The sequence below is a fragment of the Salvelinus fontinalis genome, chromosome 5 (assembly GCF_029448725.1).
Source record: "Salvelinus fontinalis isolate EN_2023a chromosome 5, ASM2944872v1, whole genome shotgun sequence".
Lineage (NCBI taxonomy): Eukaryota > Metazoa > Chordata > Actinopteri > Salmoniformes > Salmonidae > Salvelinus > Salvelinus fontinalis.
This window is the reverse complement of record NC_074669.1, coordinates 24,786,942-24,812,464: the sequence shown is the minus strand read 5'-3', so window position 1 is coordinate 24,812,464 and position 25,523 is coordinate 24,786,942. Positions and strand designations below refer to the sequence as shown.

Genomic DNA, 25,523 nt, shown 5'->3' with positions numbered 1-25,523 from the left:
CCATTTTAATGGAATGGTCTGCCTATTCATGTGAAAGACGCAGACTCGGTCTCGACCTTTAAGTCGTTATTGAAGACTCATCTGTTCAGTAGGTCATATGATTGTGTGTAGTCTGGCCCAGGGGTGTGAAGGTGAACGGAAAGGCACTGGAGCAACGAACCACCCTTGTTGTCTCTGCCTGGCTGGTTCCCCTCTCTCCACTGGGATTCTCTGCCTCAAACCCTATTACAGGGGCTGAGTCACTGGCTTACTGGTGGTCTTCCATGCCATCCCTAGGAGGGGTCCGTCAATTGAGTGGGTTGAGTCACTGATGTGGTCTTCCTGTCTGGGTTGGCGCCCCCCCTTGGGTTGTGCCGTGGCGGAGATCTTTGTGGGCTATACTCGGCCTTGTCTCAGGATGGTAAGTTGGTGGTTGAAGATATCCCTCTAGTGTGGTGTGGGGGCTGTGCTTTGGCAAAGTGGGTGGGGTTATCCTTCCTGTTTGGCCCTGTCCGGGGGTATCATCAGATGGGGCCACAGTGTCTCCTGACCCCTTCTGTCTCAGCATCCAGTATTTATGTTGCAGTAGTTTATGTGTCGGGGGGCTAGGGTCAGTCTGTTATATCTGGAGTATTTGTCCTGTCTTATCCGGTGTACCTGTGTGAATTTAAGTATGCTCTCTAATTCTCTCTTTCTCTTTCTTTCTTTCTTTCTCTCTTGGAGGACCTGAGCCCTAGGACCATGCCTCAGGACTACCTGGCATGATGACTACTTGCTGTTCCCAGTCCACCTGGCCGTGCTGCTGCTCCAGTTTCAACTGTTCTGCCTGCGGCTATGGAACCCTGACCTGTTCACCGGACGTGCTACCTGTCACAGACCTGCTAATTTCAACTCTCTAGAGACAGCAGGAGCGGTAGAGATCGGCTATGAAAAGCCAACTGACATTTACTCCTGAGGTGCTGACCTGTTGCACCATCGACAACTACTGTGATTATTATTATTTGACCATGCTGGTCATTTATGAACATTTGAACATCTTGACCATGTTCTGTTATAATCTCCACCCTGCACAGCCAGAAGAGGACTGGCCACCACTCATAGCCTGGTTCCTCTCTAGGTTTCTTACTAGGTTTTGGCCTCTTTAGGGAGTTTTTCCTAGCCCCTGTGCTTCTACACCTGCATTGCTTGCTGTTTGGGGTTTTAGGCTGGGTTTCTGTACAGCACTTTGAGATATCAGCTGATCTAAGAAGGGCTTTATAAATACATTTGATTTGATGAACTGTCCTGTTACATAACAATCACCTTTTGGAACAGTGAGCTAATTCTGACATCGCATGCATAAAAAACTCATGCTGGGGCATCTCTCTCTCTCTCTCTCTCTCTCTCTCTCTCTCTCTCTCTCTCTCTCTCTCTCTCTCTCTCTCTCTCTCTCTCTCTCTCTCTCTCTCTCTCTCCCAAACCAAACCCCACCCATGCCAAGCTTTTCCAAACCTCCCATCTTTACCCACCCTTGCCCACCTGAACCAAGCTTGTCCCACACTGTCGCCATTGTCACATTACTACAACACAAGCTAGCTAACATTGTCACAGAACAACAAAAAAAGCTAGCTAGCATTACTAGCTTTAGCGTGGGAAAACTACTGCTTGCGCCACTAATTATTTTATCTTGCGCATTCAGTAGAAGGTTTAGACATGTCACTTTCTTTTTTAAATGGTCCCACCCATTGCAGGTCAAAATGTGACTGGTTGCTTCCACTGTCACTCCAAAATTCTGCTCTAATAGAGTTGAATGGCAAAGGCCTTCTGCCCAGCTTCTGAATGCCTAGCCAATGAATGGCTGAGCTAGCTAGCTAGATTTTTCTACCCAGAGAATAACAAAAAAGATTACCAAGGAAAAAAAGAAAATAATATATCTTTCGTCTCTCTGTGTTTAACCATTTTCTTTTAATTCACAAGAGGTGTTATGTATCTGAGCGAGTGAAACAGTATCTCTCTGACTCAGTATGTGTAGGCCATCTATCTGATGCTGTCTGTTGTATGACATTGTTGCCAACCGTAGCATTGAATGCAAGGGAAGCCATTTGGCTTCTCTTGATAAAAAATAAACGATAATAATAATAGACAATCAGCGTTGAGCTAAACTGAGTGAGTTCAACTGTGAATGGTCCTGGTCTCCCCCCCACACATCCCTCATGTCTGTACAGATTTATTTCCATTTTTATGAGGTAACAGCTCCTCCATACTCACCTGCATCATTTTTATGTGATGAGAGAAGCAATATTCTCTGATGGTAAACAAGATAACAGGAACATAAATTCTTCAAAAATTATTGAAATCATGCCAAAAAACACATGGGGAAGATTTCAACACATACTGCTCTCAATCCGCTGGACCAGACCACAATGATAATCTATGGGTAGTAGAATTAGATGACTTGATTACGTGGCTGCAGAGTCAGACTATCTGCCATATCTCTAGTGTTTTGCTGGGATATTATAGAGAGAGTGAAGGGTAATGATTGTGCTGATAGGGACAAACTGGTTTATTACAGTCAGTTTCCAATGATAACTTTAACATGTGCTACATTACACTCTCGGTATTGAGCATTTATATCATATATTCTAAAATGTGTTACATTACACTCTTGGTATTGGGCATTTACAGTTGAAGTCGTAAGTTTACATACACTTAGTTTGGAGTCATTAAAACTTGTTTTTCAACCACTCCATACATTTCTTGTTAACAAACTATAGTTTTGGCACGTCAATTAAGACATCTACTTTGTGCATGACAGAAGTCATTTTCCAACAATTGTTTACAGACAAATTATTTATAATTCACTGTATCACAATTCCAGTGGGTCAGAAGTTTACATACACAAAGTTGACTGTGCCTTTAAACAACTTGGAAAATTCCAGAAAATTATGTCATGGCTTTAGAAGCTTCTGATATGCTATTTGACATAATTTGTGTCAATTGGAGGTGTACCTGTGGATGTATTTCAAGGCCTACCTTCAAACTCAGTGCCTCTTTGCTTGACATCATGGGAAAATCAAAAGAAATCAGCCAAGACCTCAGAAAAAAAAATTGTGGACCTCCACAAGTCTGGTTTATCCTTGGGAGCAATTTCCAAACGCCTGAAGGTAACACGTTCATCTGTACAAACAATAGTACGCAAGTATAAACACCATGGGACCACGTAGCCGTCATACTGCTCAGGAAGGAGACACGTTCTGTCTCCTAGAGATAAAAGTACTTTGGTGCAAAGGATCTTGTGAAGATGCTGGAGGGAACAGGTACAAAAGTATCTATATCCACAGTAAAACGAGTCCTATATCGACATAACCTGAAAGGCCGCTCAGCAAGGAAGAAGCCACTGCTCCAAAACCACCATTAAAAAGCCAGACCATGGTTTGCAACAGTATGGGGACAAAGATTGTACTTTTTGGAGAAATGTCCTCTGGTCTGATGAAACAAAAATAGAACTGTTTGGCCATATTGACCATCATTATGTTTGGAGGAAATAGGTGGAGGCTTGCAAGCTGAAGAACACCATCCCAACTGTAAAGCACGGGGGTGGCGGCATCATGTTGTGGGGTGCTTTGCTGCAGGAGGGACTGGTGCACTTCACAAAATAGATGTCATCATGAGGGAGGAAAATTATGTGGATATATTGAAGAAACATCTCAAGACATCAGTCAGGAAGTTAAAGCTTGGTCGCAAATGGGTCTTCCAAATGGTCAATGACCCCAAGCATACTTCCAAAGTTGTTGAAAAATGTCTTAAGGACAAGAAAGTCAAGGTATTGGAGTGGCCATCACAAAGCCCTGACCTCAATCCCATAGAAATTTTGTTGGCAGAACTGAAAAAGCATGTGCAAGCAAGGAGGCCTACAAACCTGTGTTATCTGTGTTAACTAACCTCCAGACAAGCTTCAAAGCCATACAACTCTCCTTCGGTGGCCTCCAACTGCTCTTACATACAAGAAAAACTAAATGCATGCTCTTCAACTGATCGCTGCCCGCACCCGCCCGCCTGTCCATCATCACTACTCTAGACGGTTCTGACTTAGAATATGTGGACAATTACAAATACCTAGGTGTCTGGTTAGACTGTAAACTCTCCTTCCAGACTCACATTAAGCATCTCCAATCCAAAATTAAATCTAGAATCGGCTTCCTATTTCGCATCAAAGTATCCTTCACTCATGCTGCCAAATATACCCTCGTAAAATTGACTATCATACCGATCCTTGACTTCGGACGATGTCATTTACAAAATAGCCTCCAACACTCTACTCAGCAAACTGGATGCAGTCTATCACAGTGCCATCCGTTTTGTCACCAAAGCCCTATATATTACCCACCACTGCGACCTGTATGCTCTCGTTGGCTGGCCCTCGCTTCATATTCGTCGCCAAACCCACTGGCTCCAGGTCATCTATAAGTCTTTGCTATGTAAAGCCCCGCCTTATCTCAGCTCACTGGTCACCAAAGCAGCACCCACCCGTAGCACGCGCTCCAGCAGGTATATTTCACTGGTCACCCCCAAAGCCTACTCCTCCTTTGGCTGCCTTTCCTTCCAGTTCTCTGATGCCAATTACTGGAACAAATTGCAAGAATAACTGAAGCTGGAGACTTATATCTCCCTCACGAACTTTAAGCATCAGCTGTCAGAGCAGCTTACCGATCATTGCACCTGTACACAGCCCCATCTGTAAATAACCCATCCAACTACCTCATCCCCATATTATTTTTTTGCTCCTTTGCACCCCAGTATCTCTACTTGCACTTTCATCTTCTGCACATCTATCACTCCAGTGTTGAATTGCTAAATTGTAACTACTTCGCCACTATGGCCTATTTATTGCCTTACCTCCGTTATCTTACCTCATTTGCATACACTGTATATAGATTTTTTTCTTTTGTGTTATTGACTGTACGTTTGTTTATTCCATGTGTAACTCTGTGTTGTTGTTTGTGGCGCACTACTTTGCTTTATCTTGGCCAGGTCGCAGTTGTAAATGAGAACTTGTTCTCAACTGGCCTACCTGGTAAAGGTTAAATATTTTTTTAAATAAAAAATAAATAAAAACCTGACTCCGTTACACAAGCTCTGTCAGGAGGAAGGGGACAAAATTCACCCAACTTATTGTGGGCAACTTGTGGAAGGCTACCTGAAACGTTTGACTCAAGTAAAAAAAATTAAAGGCAACGCTACCAAGTACTAATTGAGTGTATGTAAGCTTCTGACCCACTGGGAATGTGATGAAAGAAATAAAAGCTGAAAGAAATAATTCTCTCTAATATTATTCTGACATTTCACATTCTTAAAATAAAGTGGTGATTCTAACTGACCTAAAACAGGGAATTTTTACTTGGATTAAATGTCAGGAATTGTGAAAAACTGAGTTTATATGTATTTGGCTAAGGTGTATGTAAAGTTCTTCCTACTTCAACTGTATATCATATCTCTGCACTGGCTGTATAGTACTTGTGCCTTCAACACTAATATTATTCAACTCTAATACTATTCAATACTTTGAAAAGAGAGTAAAGGGTAGATTCATTACTGACTGAGTGCATATCATTAATTTTATTAATGAAACATCCCTTTGAGATACTTAGACATTTTTCTCCAAACAAACATTATAAAAAAACATTTAAAAAATATGTTGTTTCTCACGCCACAATACATAAGCTCATACACACACGCTTGCATACATGTACACCCACATAGCTATATAGAATATAAATAATACATGCTGAAATATAGATGCTGTAAATATGTCAAGGGGATTCTACCAACTCAGTCCTCTCAGTCCTTTATTGAGCGTTATAAGTCCCTATGCATAGTCCTCTGCTAGTGAGTCCAGGTAGTTTGTGTCTGCATAGAGCAGGAATCCAGAGAACAGGCTGTCAGACCACCCTGCGTCTGCAAACAGGCCATTCTGGTCCTTGAAGAAGATCTCCAGCCACACCTCGTCTTCTGGGTTCAGGAACATCACAAGCGACCCAGAGGCCACGTCATGGTTCCCTGTGTTGGCATCAAATGTCTTGATGCGGTACTGCCCGTTCTGCACCAGCCCGATGGCCAGATGTTTGTTAGCCAGGGTGATGTCATAGGAGAAGTAGTAGATGCCCGGGTAGGCGCAGATGAACTTACCCGTCTCTGGGTTGTAGTGGCCGCCCTCATTGAAGAGGACCTTGTTGAACTTGATAGGTTCCTTCTCAGCAGGGTAACTGCTGGTGATTCCCACAGAGAAGGCTGCTTTAGGCACCAGGCTGCCACACCTGCAGATGCCTGCTGTACCCAGTGGTCCACGCTGGCCCTTGTCCCCTTTCTTCCCAAGGTGCCCTGGTGGCCCTGGTCGGCCCCCGTCCCCGCATTCTCCATCAGGACCTCTCTTCCCCCCTGGACCCCGGACACCCTGTTCGCCACGTTTACCGGTTGGGCCAAGTTTCCCCTTTACCCCTGAAACAGAGAGATACAGTTGGCGATCAGACTGACTGTAATTCTAGCTGTGTATTGCCTTGGACCCATTCTATAACAGTTATGGGTATCACTTTAGACCTGCATTGATGACCTATTTGTAATATGAGTAAGATGATTCCCTGTGCATGTTCAACCATACTATTAGTGAATAGACTCAGTGCCTCACATCCATCCTCGGTTATTATGTCACCCTTGGAATCCGGCCACAATCAACAGTATGTTTCGACAGTGATTCACTGACTGGTGTACAGTGTGGTGAGATCTGTGATTGTATCAAACCAAACCATCACACAATACATTTTCTTGGAGCTAGGAAAGAATGGACAGGATGCATGTGTGTGCATGTACTGAATGTCTGCAAAAATGAGTGCTATTCTGATGTGTGTGTCTGAGAATGCGTCTATGTGGATTTGAGCCTGACATTTACAGCTCATTGATATAGTATGTTTGCATCTGATACTAATGCAGGATTTATCTTAAAGCCAGAATGCTAATTATACCGTGACAATCTGGGGTCTCTATTTTGTTCAAGGTACTTCCTGTTTGTGCATGTGCTTTATTTTTTATGGGCCTAATAGTAAAGACATATATTTTAAGGGTAAACGTGTTTTACCTTTTAATATGACATAAACACAACCAGTCATGATGTTTTCATCTGATTGTCAATTCACTTCAAAAAGTAGGATACCTGTGTGTCCAAACAGTGCACTGTGCACCCGCCATTTGATGAAGGGAAATAAACATCTGTTACATTTTAAAGTTTAGTAATTCAGCTGATGCTCTTATCCAGTGGTGTAAAGTACTTAAGTAAAAATACTTTAAAGTACTACTTAAGTAGTTTTTGGGGTATCTGTACATTTGGCAACTTTTACTTCACTACATTCCTAAAGAAAATGATGTACTTTTTACTCCATACATTTTCCCTGACACCCAAAAGTACTCATTATATTTTGAAAGGAAAATGGTCCAATTCACACAGTTATCAAGAGAACATCCCTGGTCATCCCTACTGCCTCTGACCTGGTGGACTCACCAAACACCAATGTTTCATTTGGAAATTATGTCTGAATGTTGGAGTGAATCAGTCAATAAAAAAACAAGAACAATGTGCCATCTGGTTTTCTTAATATAAGACATTTGAAACAATTGATACTTTTACTTTTGATACTTAGGTACATTTTTATCAATTTCATTTACTTTTGATACATACGTACAGTTGAAGTTGGAAATTTACATACACCTTAGCCAAATACATTTAAAATCAGTTTTTCACAATTCCTGACATTTAATCCTAGTAAAAATTCCCTGTCTTTGGTCAGTTAGGATCACCACTTTATTTTAAGAATGTGAAATGTCAGAATAATAGTGGAGAGAATGATTTATTTAAGCTTTTATGTCTTTCATCACATTCCCAGTGGGTCAGAAGTTTACATACACTCAATTAGTATTTGGTAGCATTGCCTTTAAATTGTTTAACTTGGGTCAAACGTTTCAGGTAGCCTTCCACAAGCTTCCCACACTAAGTTGGGTGAATTTTGGTCCATTCCTCCTGACAGAGCTTGTGTAACTGAGTCAGGTTTGTAGGCCTCCTTGCTCGCACACGCTTTTTCAGTTCTGCCCACAAATTTTCTGTAGAATCGAGGTCAGGACTTTGTGATGGCCACTCCAATACCTTGACATTGTTGTCCTTAAGACATTTTGCCACAACTTTGGAAGTATGCTTGGGGTCATTGTCCATTTGGAAGACCCGTTTGCGACCAAGCTTTAACTTCCTGACTGATGTCTTGAGATGATGCTTCAATATATCCACATAATTTTCCTCCCTCATTATGCCATCTATTTTGTGAAGTGCACCAGTCCCTCCTGCAGCAAAGCACCCCACACCATGATGCTGCCACCCCGTGCTTCACGGTTGGGATGGTGTTCTTCGGCTTGCAAGCCTCCCCCTTTTTCCTCCAAACATAATGATGGTCATTATGGCCAAACAGTTATATTTTTGTTTCATCAGACCAGAGGACATTTCTCCAAAAAGTACAATCTTTGTCCCCATATGCAGTTGAAAACCGTAGCCTGTCTTTTTAATGGCGGGTTTGTAGCAGTGGCTTCTTCCTTGAAGAGCAGCCTTTCAGATTATGTTGATTTAGTACTCGTTTTACTGTTTTACTGTGAATATAGATACTTTTGTACCTGTTTCCTCCAGCATCTTCACAAGATCCTTTGCTGTTGTTTTGGGATTGATTTGCACTTTTCGCACCAAAGTACGTTCATCTCTAGGAGACAGAACACGTCTTCTTCCTGAGCAGTATGACGGCTGTGTGGTCCCATGGTGTTTATACTTGCGTACTATTGTTTGTACAGATGAACGTGGTACCTTCAGGCGTTTGGAAATTGCTCCCAACGATGAACCAGACTTGTGGAGGTCTACAATTTTTTTCTGAGGTCTTGGCTGATTTCTTTTGATTTTCCCATGATGTCAAGTCAAGAGGTACTGCGTTTGAAGGTAGGCCTTGAAATACATCCACAGGTACTCCTCCGATTGACTCAAATGATGTCACAACCTATCAGAAGCTACTAAAGCCATGACATCATTTTATGGAATTTTCCAAGCTTTTTAAAGGCACAGTCAACTTAGTGTATGTAAATTTCTGACCCACTGGAATTGTGATACAGTGAATTAAAAGTGAAATAATCTGTCTGATAACAATTGTTGGAAAATGACTTGTGTCATGCACAAAGTAGATGTCCTAACCGACGTGCCAAAACTATAGTTTGTTAACGAGAAATTTGTGGAGTGGTTGAAAAACGAGTTTAATGACTCCAACCTAAGTGTATGTAAACTTCCGACTTCAACTGTATATTTAAAACCAAATACTTTTAGACTTTTACTCAAGTAGTATTTTACTGGTTGACTTTCACTTTTACTTTAGTAATTTTCTATTAGGTTATCTTTACTTTTACACAAGTATAACAATTGAGTACTTTTCCCACCATTGATCTTATCCAGAGCGACTTACTGTTAATGTATTCATCTTAAGATAGCTAGGTGGGACAACCACGTATCGCAGGCATAGCAAGTAAACTATTCCTCAATAAAGTACAGTAGCGATCAGCAAATTCAGCTATCAGCAAAAAGTGTAATGACATTCGGCAATTGTCATTAGGCCTAAACTCTTGTAGCCTGAATTAATTGATGCTTCTTGCTGACAAATTTACCTTTTTTTATAAAGAAATTGTCTGTCCCAAGCTCATTGGCATGGGAAACTGTGAGGGCAAGGTTGAAACAATGTTGCAAGTTCGCTAGGGGGCTGGACCCAGCCCAGCTAGCACTTCTGTTTCCTTGGAAGTTGTAGGAACGTAATGCGTTTGGTTTCCCATTGGTTCTGGGAACGAAGCCATAAGTTCCCTGACTGGTCAAATTAAAAGTTTTGTAAATGTTCAGAGAACTGAAGTGAACATTTTTCCTGTTCTGGGAATGTTTATTTTTAGGTTGCAGAGAGGTTCTGAGAACATTTTACTATGGTTCCCTGAAAGTTTTTGGAATAATGTTCTGAGAGCATGTTTCAATAACACTGCTAACTTAGTTTGGGTTAACTTTTATGAACTCCAAGCATAGATAGGAAACATAACATTTGATTTGCTTAGGCAATAATCAATCAAACACATTTCTTTTTTATTGTGGCACAAAGTCAGTGAGATTCAAACCTATGATCTTCTGTTCGCTATCAAAGTCCACTGTGCCACCAAGATGGAGCTAGCATGCCATGGTTTTTAACTCATATCGCTATTCATTTTAGTCTATTCAAAAAGGCCCCATTTCAAAGGAAACAAGGACTCATTAAGATCAGGTGTGGCCAATTAGTGGGCGCGGCCAACACACCTGAACACACTTAAGAAGACAGAGGATAGAGAGAGTTTTATTGATGCTGAGAACGGAATGTATATGGTTTTAAATAACATTCTTAGAAAGTTCTCTGAACGTTACTAAAGTGTTCCTTTGCTTTTTGTGAATAGTTTTCTTAACGTTCTCTGAACAATTTGAGAATATGACTTTAAATAGAACTATGAGGAAACCTGTAGGAAACATTATGCTGAAGTACTGAAATTCCCACTGAAGAACGTTGTTTCTTAACGTTCTCGGAAGAGCTCAGCAACTATACTGCACCATTCCCAGAGAGTTGTGGTAAGGTTGTATAAAACATAACCATAGGACAACCACGCTCTCACCAAGTTCTAGGAAACATATGGTTCTCAGAAGGTCAGGTTCTAGCTGGGAGTTGATAATGTGTCAAGTTGCTAGCGTGCTGGACCTAGTCAATACAATGTTGCAAGTTTTCTAGAAAACTCAAGACAGACAGAGAGAGAAACAGAGAGATGAATGCGATTGAAATAACCTGAACCAACTGTAACTGATTTAAAGGATGACACTGAAGTTGGGGGTGTTCGTTTAATTTAGAAGAAGCTTTAAATTTCATATTTACCACTGTAGCAGTCCAAAATTTGATTTGAAACAAATAGGAGAATGGTTCATAGAGACCCCATCAAATTTGACTTTTGTTGCATTTAGGGGAGCTCATGTCTCAAGTACTTGACTTAAAGCCATGAAGTACTTGGACGACACTAACAGAGGCAGTGATTTAACTTTGTTTCAGCTTCTATGACAGCGCTGACCCATATAAAGTCTTGGACTGAATCACTCCAAAGCAGGAGAACCAGGCGTCTAAACAGTGGGGGAAATATAAAAACACCCCAAATAAAAGGAGACTGCCTGGGAAGCTGAGACACATAGAAATCTTGGATTTAAACCACACCTCACACACAAGTTTTGATTTAAACCACACATAACTTTATCTGTCTGGCTCATGGTCTGCCTGGTGAAAAATGGCTGTGTAAGACATCACAGTACATTCGGAAAGTATTCAGACCCCTTCCCTTTTCCACATTTTGTTACGTTACAGCCTTATTCTAAAATGCATTAAATCCCCCCCCCCCCCCCCCAATCAATGTACACACAATACCCCATAATGAAAAAAACATGCATTTTTGCAAATGTATATATATATAAAAAAAAAACATAAATATCACATTTGCATAAGTATTCAGACCCTTTACTCAGTATTTTGGAGAAGCACCTTTGGCAGCGATTACAGCCTTGAGTATCGGCACACCTGTATTTTTTGAGTTTCTCACATTCTTCTCTGCATATCCTCTCAAGCTCTGTCAGTTTAGATGGGGAGCGTTGCTGCACAGCTATTTTCAGGTCTCTCCAGAGATGTTCGATGTTGTTCAAGTGCGGGCTCTGGCTGGGCCGCTCAAGGACATTCAGAGACTTGTCCCGAAGCCACGCCTGCGTTGTCTTGACTGTGTACTTAGGGTCGTTGTCCTGCTGGAAAGTGAACCTTTGCCCCAGTCTGAGGTCCTGAGCGCTCTGGAGCAGGTTTTCATCAAGGATCTCTCTGTACTTTGCTCCGCTCTGTACTAGTCTCCCAGTCCCTGCCGCTGAAAAACATCCCAACTGCATGATGCTGCCACCACCATGCTTCACGGTAGGGATGGTGCCAGGTTTCCTCCAGACGTGACGCTTGGCATTCAGGCCAAAGAGTTCAATCTTGGTTTCATCAGACCAGAGAACATGTTTATCATGTTCTAAGAGTCTTTAGATGCCTTTTGGCAAACTCCAAGCGGGCTGTCATGATCCTTTTACTGAGGAGTGGCTTCCGTCTGGCCACTCTACCATAAAGGCCTGATTGGTGGAGTGCTGCAGAGATGGTTGTCCTTCTGGAAGGTTCTCCTATCTCCACAGAGGAACTCTGGAGCTCTATCAGAGTGACCATTGGGTTCTTGGTCATCTCCCTGACCAAGGCCCTTCTCCCCCGAATGCTCAGTTTGGCCGGGCGGCCAGTTCTAGGAAGAGCCTTGGTAGTTCCAAACTTCTTCCACTTAAGAATGATGGAGGCCACTGTGTTCTTGGGGACCTTCAATGCTGCAGAAATGTTTTGGTACCCTTCCCCAGATCTGTGCCTACAATCCTGTCCCGGTGGTCTACGGACAATTCCTTCAACCCCATGGCTTGGTTTTTGCTCTGACATGCACTGTCAACTGTGGGACCTCATATAGACAGGTGTGTGCCTTTCCAAATCATGTCCAATCAATTGAATTCATCACAGGTGGACTCCAATCAATGTTGTGATGATACTGACAAATCTGGCCATGTATTGTATTACATGTTGATAAAGCTAATGTAGACAATACATAAATATACAGTATGAGTCAATATGTGAACTGTGTGGATGTTTTATGGAGTTATACAAGGTCAGTACTGTACCTGCTTCACCCTTCTCTCCTTTCTCTCCCTTCCTGCCATCTCTTCCGTCTCTTCCTGGGATTCCCATATTCCCATTTTCCCCTGGAGGCCCGTTTGGGCCAGGTTTACCTGGTCTCCCTGGCAACCCCAGAACACTGCAGATCAGACGAGGCGGAGCTCCTTTCGCCTTGGCCTCCAGCAGCTGACCAATCACACACTGGCAAAGAAAAGCCACAGCCACAAACAGCCACATCCTCACCTCTGTAGAGGGAGGGAGGGAGGGAGGGAGGGAGGGAGGGAGAGAGAGAGAGAGAGAGAGAGAGAGAGAGAGAGAGAGAGAGAGAGAGAGAGAGAGAGAGAGAGAAAGAGAGAGAGAGAGAGAGAGAGAGAGAGAGAGAGAGAGCGAGAGAGAGAGAAGGTATGTAATACACAACCTCAAACATCCACATTCACAAACAGATGACATGCTCTGATAATGGTAGTGTGCATATTAATCTAACAAATCTGAGAACTTTCTTCTAAGTTCTAAATTGAGAAACAGCCCAGTTTAGATTGCAGTTATTAGATACGAACAGAAATGAAGACAAAACAGTTTCCTGGAGGGAGAGGAGCTAGTTCTAGTGTCAGCTAGCCAGACAGACTCAGATACAATTGTAGGGACTAGATATAGGCATTAGTCACAGCACTATAAAACACAGCAGATTCCCCTGTAAAACAACACATGCCTTAAACAGAGCGACAAACACTGAAAGATTAATCAAGATTACACACCTCAACACTTCTGCTGAACTACAGCCACACGGCCAGATGTGGGTCTTAATGAACAGCGCTGAGTTTTGGACTCTTTCTCTCTCTTTCACACAATCTCTCTCTTTCTCTTCTCTGTTGTCAGCCCCCCAGTCACAGGTCATGTTTTAGCGGATGCAGTAAGAGAAGCCTTGCCTGGTTCCAAGCCAATACTTTAGTTATGACAACAGCCAAAACAACTTTGTCAGAGCAACCCAATCGGGAAATAACCTTCTAGACACACACAGAAACACAGTTATCTGCTCTTGGATCCACTAAACACTGACAGTATGCAATAGCAATAATGTTGTTAAAATAGTGGATGATTGCGCTAAGCAGCAATGAGATCAGTGATGATTTAGAGAGAAAGAGATGGAACTTAGTTCTGTAAGGACTGGGGTGCAATGGGCTGTATGGAAGGGACACAAGAGACCACATCATGGATGCCTCTTTCCCTCTGGCACCCATACTGTATCTGGATACTATTTGGTAAAATGTAATAAGTCATAAGGCCTAAATCATACAAATTAAGTTAGACTTAGTTACACACCAAAGGCAAGCATAATTGACTAGGGTTGTTAGATATGCTTAATAACATTAATTATATTCCAGGATAATAATACTGTAAAGAATATGCAAAAAACATGTATAGCAGTAATTGTAAGCAGCTGTGGGAAAACATGTTTTGAGTTTACTCCAGCTTCAGCACTTATAACATAGTTAATATATCAGTAATGTAAAAGAAACCTGAACCATAGATTCAGACAGGTACAGATGTTTTTGAGATCTGGATAATGTTCACGCCTGTAATTCTGCTGTTGTTGTTTTTTGTTTGTGTCTGCTGTTTGTGTATGTATGGGCATCTGGGCGTGAGCATGTTAGGTCTCTGTCTGTGTTTGTACATCTGCTCCACGTCAGTGTGTCTCTGTCAATAGTGCGTTTTTTTTGGGGGGGGGGGATATGTGTATTCTAATGTGTGTTTTGGTCGTAAATATGGTTTACCCATTACACATTGGGTTTCCATGGCTTCTAGTAAAGAAGATGTCAGCTAAGTTTGTTGTCAGATATTAGAGATACAGGATGAACACCATATAATTAGGACTTAGAATATTAGAATGGACATGAACATTCTTATGATGGTACAATAGGTCAACCATTTTGGTAACGGAGTTGGTAAACCAGTGGTCAGCTAGTGCTGTGATAAGTTATTGTGTAAAACATAATCTGCACAGTATGTTTGTTAGCTAGCTAGTCAGCCAGTCAGGGTTGGGTAGGTTCCTTTCTAAATGTAATCCCTTAAAGTTACTAGTTACGTGTCCAATATTGTCATCAGTAGCCAATTGTAAGTTTTGGATAACGTAATCGAATTACGTTCAATTACTTTCCCCTTAAGAGGCATTAGAAGAAGACAAAAAGGATCCATCAAATGCATTTGGTGTGTCATCACAGTGGTCTCTGACTTGTGGTTAGATTCGCTCAGGTGGAAGAAACTTAAACTTGCATCTTTTTCCAATGCTGATTTGAACGTCATTGAGTAAACAGAAAGGTGTCATCATGTATTTTCTTTCTCGCAAACATCCTTTCTGAATTTAAAAATAATCCAAGAAGTAATCATTTAGTTTTTCAAAAGTATCTGTAGCATAATCTGATTATAATATTTTTGCTAGTAATGTAACTGTGCATTCAGAAAGTATCCAGACCCCTTTCCTTTTTCCACATTTTGTTACGTTACAGCCTTATTCTAAAATTGATTAAATAAATGTTTTTCCTCATTAACTTCACTAGGGTAGGGGGCAGCATTCGGAATTTTGGATGAAAAGCGTGCCCAAATTAAGCTTCCTGCTAATCCGGCCCAGAAGCTAGGATATGCATATAATTAGTAGATTTGGATAGAAAACACTCTAAAGTTTCCAAAACTGTTAAAATAATGTCTGTGCGTATAACAGAACTGATATGGCAGGCAAAAACTCAAGGAAAATCCAACCAGGAAGTACTATTATTTTGAAAGGATGTTTTTCCATTGAAAGCCTATCCACCATACAAAGACTTAGGACCCAGTTCACGAGCTCTGTGGCTTCCTCTACATGTGGCCAGTCTTTAGGCATTGTTTCAGGCTTTTACTCTGAAAAATGAGGGAGATACAGCACTTTCAATCAGTAACCAGTGGAAGTTTCCAGCCATGAGTCCTGCACCTGATCAGGAACGCGCCTTTCTTGTTTCTCTTTTTCTATTGACGAAGCTTTTGTCCGGTTGAAATATTATTGATTATTTATGACAAAAACAACCAGAGGATTGATTTTAAACATCGTTTGGCATGTTTCTACTAACTTTTATTGTACTTTTTTTTAAACGTTTTGTCTGGACTTAGTGCACGCGCCTTGAGCATTCGGATTACTGGACAAAACGCGCAAACAAAAAGGAGGTTTTTGGTCATAAAGAGGGACATTATCGAACAAAACAAACATTTATTGTCTCACATGGAGACCTGGGAGTGCCACATTTACATTTACATTTAAGTCATTTAGCAGACGCTCTTGTCCAGAGCGACTTACAAATTGGTGCATTCACCTTATGACATCCAGTGGAACAGCCACTTTACAATAGTGCATCTGGTGCACTTTACAATAGTGCATCTGCCACCAGATGAAGATCATCAAAGGTAAGTGATTAATTTTAATGCTATTTCTGACTTTTGTGACATCTCTCCTTGGTAGGAAAATGGCTGTATGTTTTTCTGTGGCTAGGCGCAGACCTAACATAATCGCAAAGTGTGCTTTCGCCGTAAAGCCTTTTTGAAATCTGACATTAAGGAGCAGTTTATCTTTATTTGTATGTTTAACACTTGTATCGTTCATCAATGTTTATGATGAGTATTTCTGTAATTTGATGTGGCTCTCTGCACTTTCACTGGATGTTTGTTTGAGACCATGCATTTCTGAACATAACGCACCAATGTAAACTGAGATTTTTGGATATAAATATGAACTTTATCGAACAAAACATACATGTATTGTTTAACATGAAGTCCTATGAGTGCCATCTGATGAAGATCATCAAAGGTTAGTGATTCATTTTATCTATCACGCCCTGACCATAGTTTGCTTTGTACTGTGCTGTGTACTGTGTTTCTGTGTTCACGTTACGGGACTGTTTCGTTGTCGTTTGTTTGTTGTTTTTTTGTTTTTGTTTTGTTCAAGTATTCGATTAAAATGAATACTCACCACGCTGCATCTTGGTCCTCCTCTCTTTCTCCCAACGACGATCGTGACATTATCTCTCTTTCTGCTTTTTGTGACTCCTCTCTTTGGCTGGAAAAATGTCTGTATGGTTTTCTGTGACTAGGTGCTGACCTAACATAATCGCATGGTGTGCTTACGCAGTAAAGCCTTTCTGAAATCGGACACTGTGGTTGGATTTACATGAAGTTTATCTTTAAAATGGTGTATAATACTTGTATGTTTGAGGAATTTGAATTATGGGATTTCTGTTGTTTTGAATTTGGCGCCCTGCAATTTCACTGGCTGTTGTCGAGGTGGGACGCTAACGTACCAGAGAGGTTTTAATCTACAGGTTTCTACAACTTGATTGGAGTCCACCTGTGGTAAATTCAATTGATTGGACATGATTTGGAAAGGCCTGTCTATATAAGGTCGTACAGTTGACAGGACATGTCAGAGCAAAAACCAAGCCATGAGGTTGAAGGAATTGTCCGTAGAGCTCTGAGACAGGATTGTGTTGAGGCACAGACCTGGGGAAGGGTACCAAAACATTTCTGCAGCATTGAAGGTCCCCAAGAACACAGTGGCCTCCATCATTCTTAAATGGAAGAAGTTTGAAACCACCAAGACTCTTCCTAAATCTGTCCGCCCGGCCAAACTGAGCAATCAGGGAGGTGACCAAGAACCCGATGGTTACTCTGACAGAGCTCCAGAGTTCCTCTGTGGAGATGGGAGAACCTTCCAGAAGGACAGCCATCTCTGCAGCACTCCACCAATCAGGCCTTTTTGGTAGAGTGGCCAGATGGAAGCCACTCCTCAGTAAAAGGCACATAACAGCCCGTTTGGAATTTGCCAAAAGGCACCTAAAGGACTCTCAGACTATGAAAAAACAAGATTCTCTGGTCTGATGAAACCAAGATTGAACGCTTTGGCCTGAATGCCAAGCGTCACGTCTGAAGGAAACCCGGCACCATCCCTACGGTGAAGCATAATGGTGGCAGCATCATGCTGTGAGGATGTTTTTCAGCTGCAGGGACTGGGAGACTTGTCAAGATCGAGAGAGATGTGAACGGAAGAAAGTATAGAGAGATCCTTGATGAAAACCTGCTCCAGATCTCAGACTGGGGCGAAGGTTCACCTTCCAACAGGGCAACGACCCTAAGCACATAGCCAAGACAATGCAGGAGTGACTTCGGACAAGTCTCTGATTGTCCTTGAGTGGCCCAGCCAGAGCCCGGACTTGAGCCCGATCGAACATATCTGGAGAGACTTGAAAATATCTGTGCAACCTGACAAAGCTTGAGAGGATCTGCAGAGAAGAATGAGAGAAACTCCCCAAATACAGGTGTGCCAAGCTTGTAGCATCATACCCAAGAAGACTCGAGGCTGTAATCGCTGCCAAAGGTGCTTCAACAAAGTACTGAATAAAGGGTCTGAATACTTATGTAAATGTCATATTTCAGTTTTTAATACACTTTTTAATACATTCTCCAAAAAATATAAAAACCTTTTTTTGCTTTTGTCATTATGGGGTATTGTGTATAGATTGATGAGGGGGGGAAAACAATTTAATCCTTTTTAGAATAAGACTGTAACGTAACGAAATGTGGAAAAAGTGAAGGGGTCTGAATATTTTGCGAATGTACTGTACATGTAAGCCTAATTAGTTAGGCTACTCTCCAACCCTGCAGCTAGTTTTAGTGGGATGATCCAATATTTTTTCAAATTTACTGCCAATATGCCAGCATTCCATAAAAACTATGCAGTCAACACAGCCAGACACTTGCTGAAATCAGTTGATGATAGGACAGACAAGTTGTAAATTCAAAAAGTACTAATATTGTATCATATTTTAACACACAGTTTTCCAAGAAAACAAACATTGAGACATTTATTGTCTGTTTGCATATATTTTAGTCACACCTTGATCTGTTACACCTGTATTTGTGCTTGTCTCCACCCCGCACCTGGTGTCTTCCATCGCCTCTCATTATCCCTTGTGTATTTATGCCTGCGTTTTCTGTTTGTCTGTTGTCAGTTTGTCTTGTCCCGTCAAGTTCTACCAGCATGTTCCCGTGTTTCCTGTGCTCTAGTTTTTGTTTGTCTTTGTCTTCCCAGTTCTGCCCTTTCTGCCTGTCCTGACCCTGATCCTGCCCGCCGACCTGTACCTGCCTGACTGATTTGGATTTGCCTGTCTTGACTGATTTAGCTTTGCCTGTCTTGACCTACCAATTGCCTGCCGTCCTGTACCTGCCTGACTCTGATTTGGATTACGACCCTTTGCCTGCCTTGACTTACTTTTTACCTGCCCCTTGAACTATAAAAAACTCTGAGACTCGTACTATCTGCCTCCTGTGTCTGCATCTGGGGCTTAGTCTGAGCCTTGATCATTTTAGAGGCTGTTATACAGACAATTGGTATAAAACCTGTGTAAACCCTATTTATAATTGTATGATAATATTTTAGGTTGACAATAGTTAGGCTATATTACACAATTTCTGATATATCACATGCCTTACTTTCCTGCATAAGTAAATGCAGGAAATGCATCACCTATGCCTCTACTGCCATTCATTTCAATTAGACTGGTATGGATTTCTCCCTGACCAGGATGGCTGCCATTTTCATACCATTCTGGAACTTTGAGGGTTAATGACATAGCTGCTCTAGTAATTTAAAAGGATCTCTATAATGAACACTCCGCCCTGAAGATGGAAGACTTAGAACTTCATGATCAGGGGAATCATAACCCATAGAACATAATATAAATAATCTGTATAAAACAGTCATACTTTATTCTCACACATGCCAATGCTTTATAGTTGAACACATGCACATACGCGAATGCACACACACACACACACACACACACACACACACACACACACACACACACACACACACACACACACACACACACACACACACACACACACACACACACACACACACACACACACACACGTGATGTGCGTCCTGGGGGTCCTGGGGCCTCATTTATCAATATTACAGAGAAACTATTCTAAAATACTTTGTACAAACGGAGTATAGAACATTAATACGCATAGAAAAAGTGTGATTTATCAAACAATCCTTCGAGCGTCATACACACACGGTAGGAGATCACCAATGATAAATGCCAATTGTTCTCAACCTCAGTGCTCGTACAAGGCCTTGGCTAGGGAAGGGTTAGCTAAAAGGGTTAAGGTTTGGGTTAGGGAAAGGGTTAGCTAACATGCTAAGTAGTTGCACAGTAACTAAAAAGTAGTAAGTAGTTGAAAAGTTGCTAATTAGCTAAAATGCTAAAGTTGTCCGTGATGAGATTCAAACTCGCAATATTTGGGTAACCATGCCAAACATAACATATCATACTAATTTGAATGTCCAGGATTTACATTTACTATGTTACGTCTAGTCTATGAGACCAGGCTGGAAATGCATCACGTCTCAAATCTTCCAACAGAGGAAGACAGACATCTCTCATTCAATTTCCCATTATCTCAGTCTTTTATAGTATTTCAACAATGGTTTCACTTTCACACATGCCTCTAATTGAACTAATGACTGTATTTTATATGGATTATTATTGTAACAAATGCCCTGATGTGGTCTAATTATATGATATAGCCTGTCATGTTGCACGAATTGACAATGGAAATCAAAAAATGTAACTCTCACAAATTCACATATTTTCAACATACAATATACACTGCTCAAAAAAATAAAGGGAACACTTAAACAACACAATGTAACTCCAAGTCAATCACACTTCTGTGAAATCAAACTGTCCACTTAGGAAGCAACACTGATTGACAATAAATTTCACATGCTGTTGTGCAAATGGAACAGACAAAAGGTGGAAATTATAGGCAATTAGTAAGACACCCCCAATAAAGGAATGGTTCTGCAGGTGTTGACCACAGACCACTTCTCAGTTCCTATGCTTCCTGGCTGATGTTTTGGTCACTTTTGAATGCTGGCGGTGCTCTCACTCTAGTGGTAGCATGAGACGGAGTCTACAACCCACACAAGTGGCTCAGGTAGTGCAGTTCATCCAGGACGGCACATCAATGCGAGCTGTGGCAAAAAGGTTTGCTGTGTCTGTCAGCGTAGTGTCCAGAGCATGGAGGCGCTACCAGGAGACAGGCCAGTACATCAGGAGACGTGGAGGAGGCCGTAGGAGGGCAACAACCCAGCAGCAGGACCGCTACCTCCGCCTTTGTGCAAGGAGGTGCACTGCCAGAGCCCTGCAAAATGACCTCCAGCAGGCCACAAATGTGCATTGTGTTGTTTAAGTGTTCCCTTTATTTTTTTGAGCAGTGTACATCATTTTCTCCATTCTATATTCTACCCTTGACAAACAGTTCCCTTATTCCACCACTGGGCAATGTGCGTATGCATGGTCATGGCTGTGCATACATTTATGCACACTCTCAAGCAAACGTTCATATTGATAAATCTCACACTTTGCGTGGAAATGATCCCATGCATGGTCTACACACAGATTTGTGCCGTTTATATATTAGTTTTTCATACAGGTAGACCTACCTCTATTGTACTGATGTAGACTACTACTATTATAAATGTTTCTAGCCTATTACATTTTCAATCAAATCAAATTTAATTTGTCACATACACATGGTTAGCAGATGTTAATGCGAGTGTAGCGAAATGCTTGTGTTTCTAGTTCCGACCGTGCAGTAATATCTAACAAGTGATCTAACAATTTCAAAACAACTACCTTATACACACAAGTGTAAAGGAATGAAGGTGAGTAAATATGGAGGTTTACTATGAAGGTGAGTAAATATGTTTTTAAGTGTAATTTTTTTAATTTATACCAATTATTCCAGGCACTTTGTATGGTGTTTATTCGTGTGGATCCAGCAGTCATGCAAGTGTAGCAGATAACATTGATTGACCCGGCCTACAGTAGGACTCTCCATATCACGCAAGTGTCAAGGATGTGTAGGCTACGCTCGCGAAATAGGCTACACAGCAATTGCTAAATGCTTTTGGGAACTTCGGTAGAAAAAGCTAAGTAGATCCAGCGAGGCAAAACAGACAACTTCGGAGTTTAATTCAATAACAGAAAAGCTGCGAAATGGAGAGTTGAAAATAAATAGAACGGAGGTCCAAAACAGTAGCCTAATGTTTGGGAATGATTTGGTGAAGTGGTAAAAGAGGATGATAGTACACTATGTTATGTGTGATGATTGTAAGGCGCTATACACATTTGACACTGACACGATTGGGACTTCAAAATGGCCAGCCAAGGAAAATGTAGGCTACTGGTTCAGATGGGTTATATGGAATACAAGCCTGAAATCTGGACACTGACTGTAGGTCTATAACTTCTCACATAGCATAATTTAATACGAACTCATGCACAATTAAGCATTTCTTAGAGTAAAATGATACACCAAATGTACATTTTGACTGGGGAACAGGAGGGGAGAAATTTGATTTCCTTCTTTTAGCATCTTGAGAGAATGAATGCACGGTTAGGGACCATCTCTAAAGGTGCTATCTGTATCAAATCAAATCAAATTGTATTGGTCACAAACACATATTTAGCAGATGTTATTGCGGGTGTAGCGAAATACTTGTGTTCCTACCTCCAACAGTGCAGTAGTATCTAACAATTCACAACAATACACACACATCTAAAAGTAAAAGAATGGAATTAAAAAATATATAAACATTAGGACGAGCAATGTTGGAGTGGCATTGACTAAAATACAGTAGAATACAGAATATATATATGAAATGAATAAAACAGTATGTAAACATTATTGAAGTGACTAGTGTTTCGTTATTAAAATTACCTGAGATTCCATGTCTATGTACATATGGCAGCAGCCTCTAAGTTGCAGTGTTGAGTAACCATGTGGTAGCCGGCTAGTTCTAAAAGCTGATAGTACCAGAACCAGATAAAATATGCATCCAAGCTGAACGGAAATCTTGTTGGGTAGTTTTCACAGCTTTAAATGTCCTTAAAACTGGTCAAACTGAAATTTTGCATGGAAACTATTTAGAGTTGCCTTTTCTTTCTGGTCAGTAAACATCTTTGCTGCAGGAGAGTAGTAGTAGCAGAGATGAAAGAGAAAACATTACAGTCAACTAGATTGAAGCATTCATTCTACCGGTTTATGACATTATTCTGGTGAGCAAGGGATTATTTAGTCTTCTAGGGCAACAAGTAATGACAGAAGAGAAGCTGCATATATCTAACTACAGACAAGTTGACTAACAAATTCCAACCAAAATGTCAGAAATTATATACAGAAACATAGGCCTTTCTAAAACGGCCTGTCTAAAAAATGTACTGTACAGCGCATTTTCTATATTAGCGGGTTAGGGTCAGGCACGGGCCTCAGATGATCACTTTATCACATGGGCGATTGCTGATGGGTTATTAGCAATTGGGTAAAGAAACAGCTGACCTGCACATCACACACACACACACACACACACACACACACACACACACACACACACACACACACACACACACACACACACACACACACACACACACACACACACACACACACACACACACACACACACACACACACACACACACACACACACACACACACACACACAGCCCTCCCCATGAACATACACACACACATTCACATACTGGTGTGTGCAAGCTCAGACAGCACTGTGAAATAGATACCCTTAGGACCCCCATAGTTAATTAGGACTATTTATTCTCTGAGTGAGAATCTCTGTCTGCCATTTCTGCCCAGCAGGGATGATGTCATCACTGGAACATACCCATCATTAAAGCACGGACTCTACTCTAACTTGCCTCAGATGCAGACATTCTCACACACAGAGACAAAGTGTTCACCTGGGCATACACACGCTCACACACAGAGAAAGAAAGGACACTTACACATTCTTAAAAGAATGACTAAAGCATAGTGCCATTTTATAAATTGGTACGCCTGCTAAAATGAGCAATAAAGACAAAGGTGTTGATCAGATGAGGTTACTGTAAAAGCATGTCAGCGTCTCCGATCTATAAAAAAAATGCATGGCCCGTACAAATCAAAATTGTATTTGTTACATGCACCGAATACAACTGGTGTAGATTCCCAACAATGCAGAGTTTAAAAATAATAATACAAATAATAGTAGTAACACAAGAGGAATTAAAATGAAATACACAATAATGGAGCTATATACAGGAAATAGGCTACCAATACCAGATCAATGTGCAAAGGAACTGGGCTTATAATCTTAGGGATCATAGCACTGACATAACGTATGGAATGAAGGAACATGCAGATGTTTGATTTGCCAGTTGAGAGCTGCTCCTCATGTTGACCACTTGAACGACTTCAAATTATGATATTTGTGTCAATCCTCAGGTCTTCTTCCTGGTCACAGTCCTGTCTCCTTGGTGATGAGAAATGAGGAGAATGTCCTTGGATAACATAGTGTCTTTCTCAATCTCTGTCTCTCTCCTACCCTCCGCCTGTGTGCTCAAACATCTGTGTAGGACTCCCTCTGTCTCTCTGCTCCCTTTAAGAGTCTTGTAAACCTTCCCCTCTCCGTTTCACTCCCACCCCTCCCTCTTTCTCCCTCATCCACTCCCTCTGTCTCCTTACAAACTTTCCACAAAGCAAAACAACTATCACCGACTCAAGTTCAGAGTGCAGGCCTGAACACACACCCTTTGCACCAGTCTTTTCCTCCATAAAGTCAACCATAAAGAGTCAACTCTTGACACCATACATCATTCTGGAGTGTGATTCTTGTAACTCCATGATCATTCAGGTAAAGTACAGTATTAGCTACTCTGAGAAGTTGTAGCAATAGCCACATTTAGCCTCTAGATGGAGCTATATATACAGTAAAAGAAGGACAGAGAGGAGGTGGAAATAGGGCCTTTGGTAAAGGAGGGCTGTAGGATGGGATCCTGGCTGGTGTTTGGCTACTGACACACCATTTCTCAGTGGAATCACAGGTAGGTGTTCTGAGTGGGCAAATGACCGTCACGTTTACCCTGGTCATGGTCAAACCTAGCCATCTGTCAAAACTGATCTCAAAACCCATTTACTCTGAAACTTCCTTCCCTCGCTCCCACACTCTCTCAGGATGCTTGCTGTGCTAAGCAGTATATCATATGGACTGCACAATGACCCTGGCCTTATATTTACTAGTCCCAGTGGAGCCCAGCCTCTGACTGGGTTAATCTATAACGCAACATTTAATCACTTTTCAAGAAGACTAGATTACATACAGGTAACTGCCAAAATAAAGGAAACACCAACATAAAGTGTCTTAATAGGGTGTTGGGCCACCATGAGCCAGAACAGCTTCAATGTGCCTTGGCATAGATTCTACAAGAGTCTGGAACTCTATAAGAGTGATGTGACACCATTCTTCCTCGAGAAATTACATAATTTGGTCTTTTGTTGGTGGAAAATGCTCTCAGGTGCTGCAGCAGAATCTCCCGTAAGTGTTCAATGGGTTGAGATCTGGTGACACACACACACACACACACACACACACACCCTCTTTAAACCCCCTATGCTCCTTAGAGACCCCTCTTTCAAAGTCACTGAGATCTCTTCTTCTAGCCATAAACAATGGGCAACTGGGCATTTTTATACATGACCCTAAGAATGGTGGAATGTTAATTGGTTAATTAACTCAGGAACCACACCTGTGTGGAAGCACCTGCTTTCAATGTACTTTGTGTTTACTTATTTTGACAGTTA

General features: G+C 41.4%; 1 protein-coding gene across 1 annotated transcript; it reads right to left on the bottom strand.

The window, feature by feature from the left end:
• Positions 1-5,454: 5,454 nt before the first annotated feature.
• Positions 5,455-19,170, bottom strand: LOC129854860 (complement C1q tumor necrosis factor-related protein 7-like). Its single transcript, XM_055921983.1, has 3 exons — positions 19,122-19,170; positions 12,797-13,036; positions 5,455-6,453 (listed from the first exon to the last, which is right to left on the bottom strand). Exons 1-3 carry the CDS (start codon positions 19,168-19,170, stop codon positions 5,825-5,827), a joined length of 918 nt encoding a protein of 305 aa, XP_055777958.1. The 3' UTR covers positions 5,455-5,824.
• Between the last annotated feature and the right edge of the window lie 6,353 nt (positions 19,171-25,523).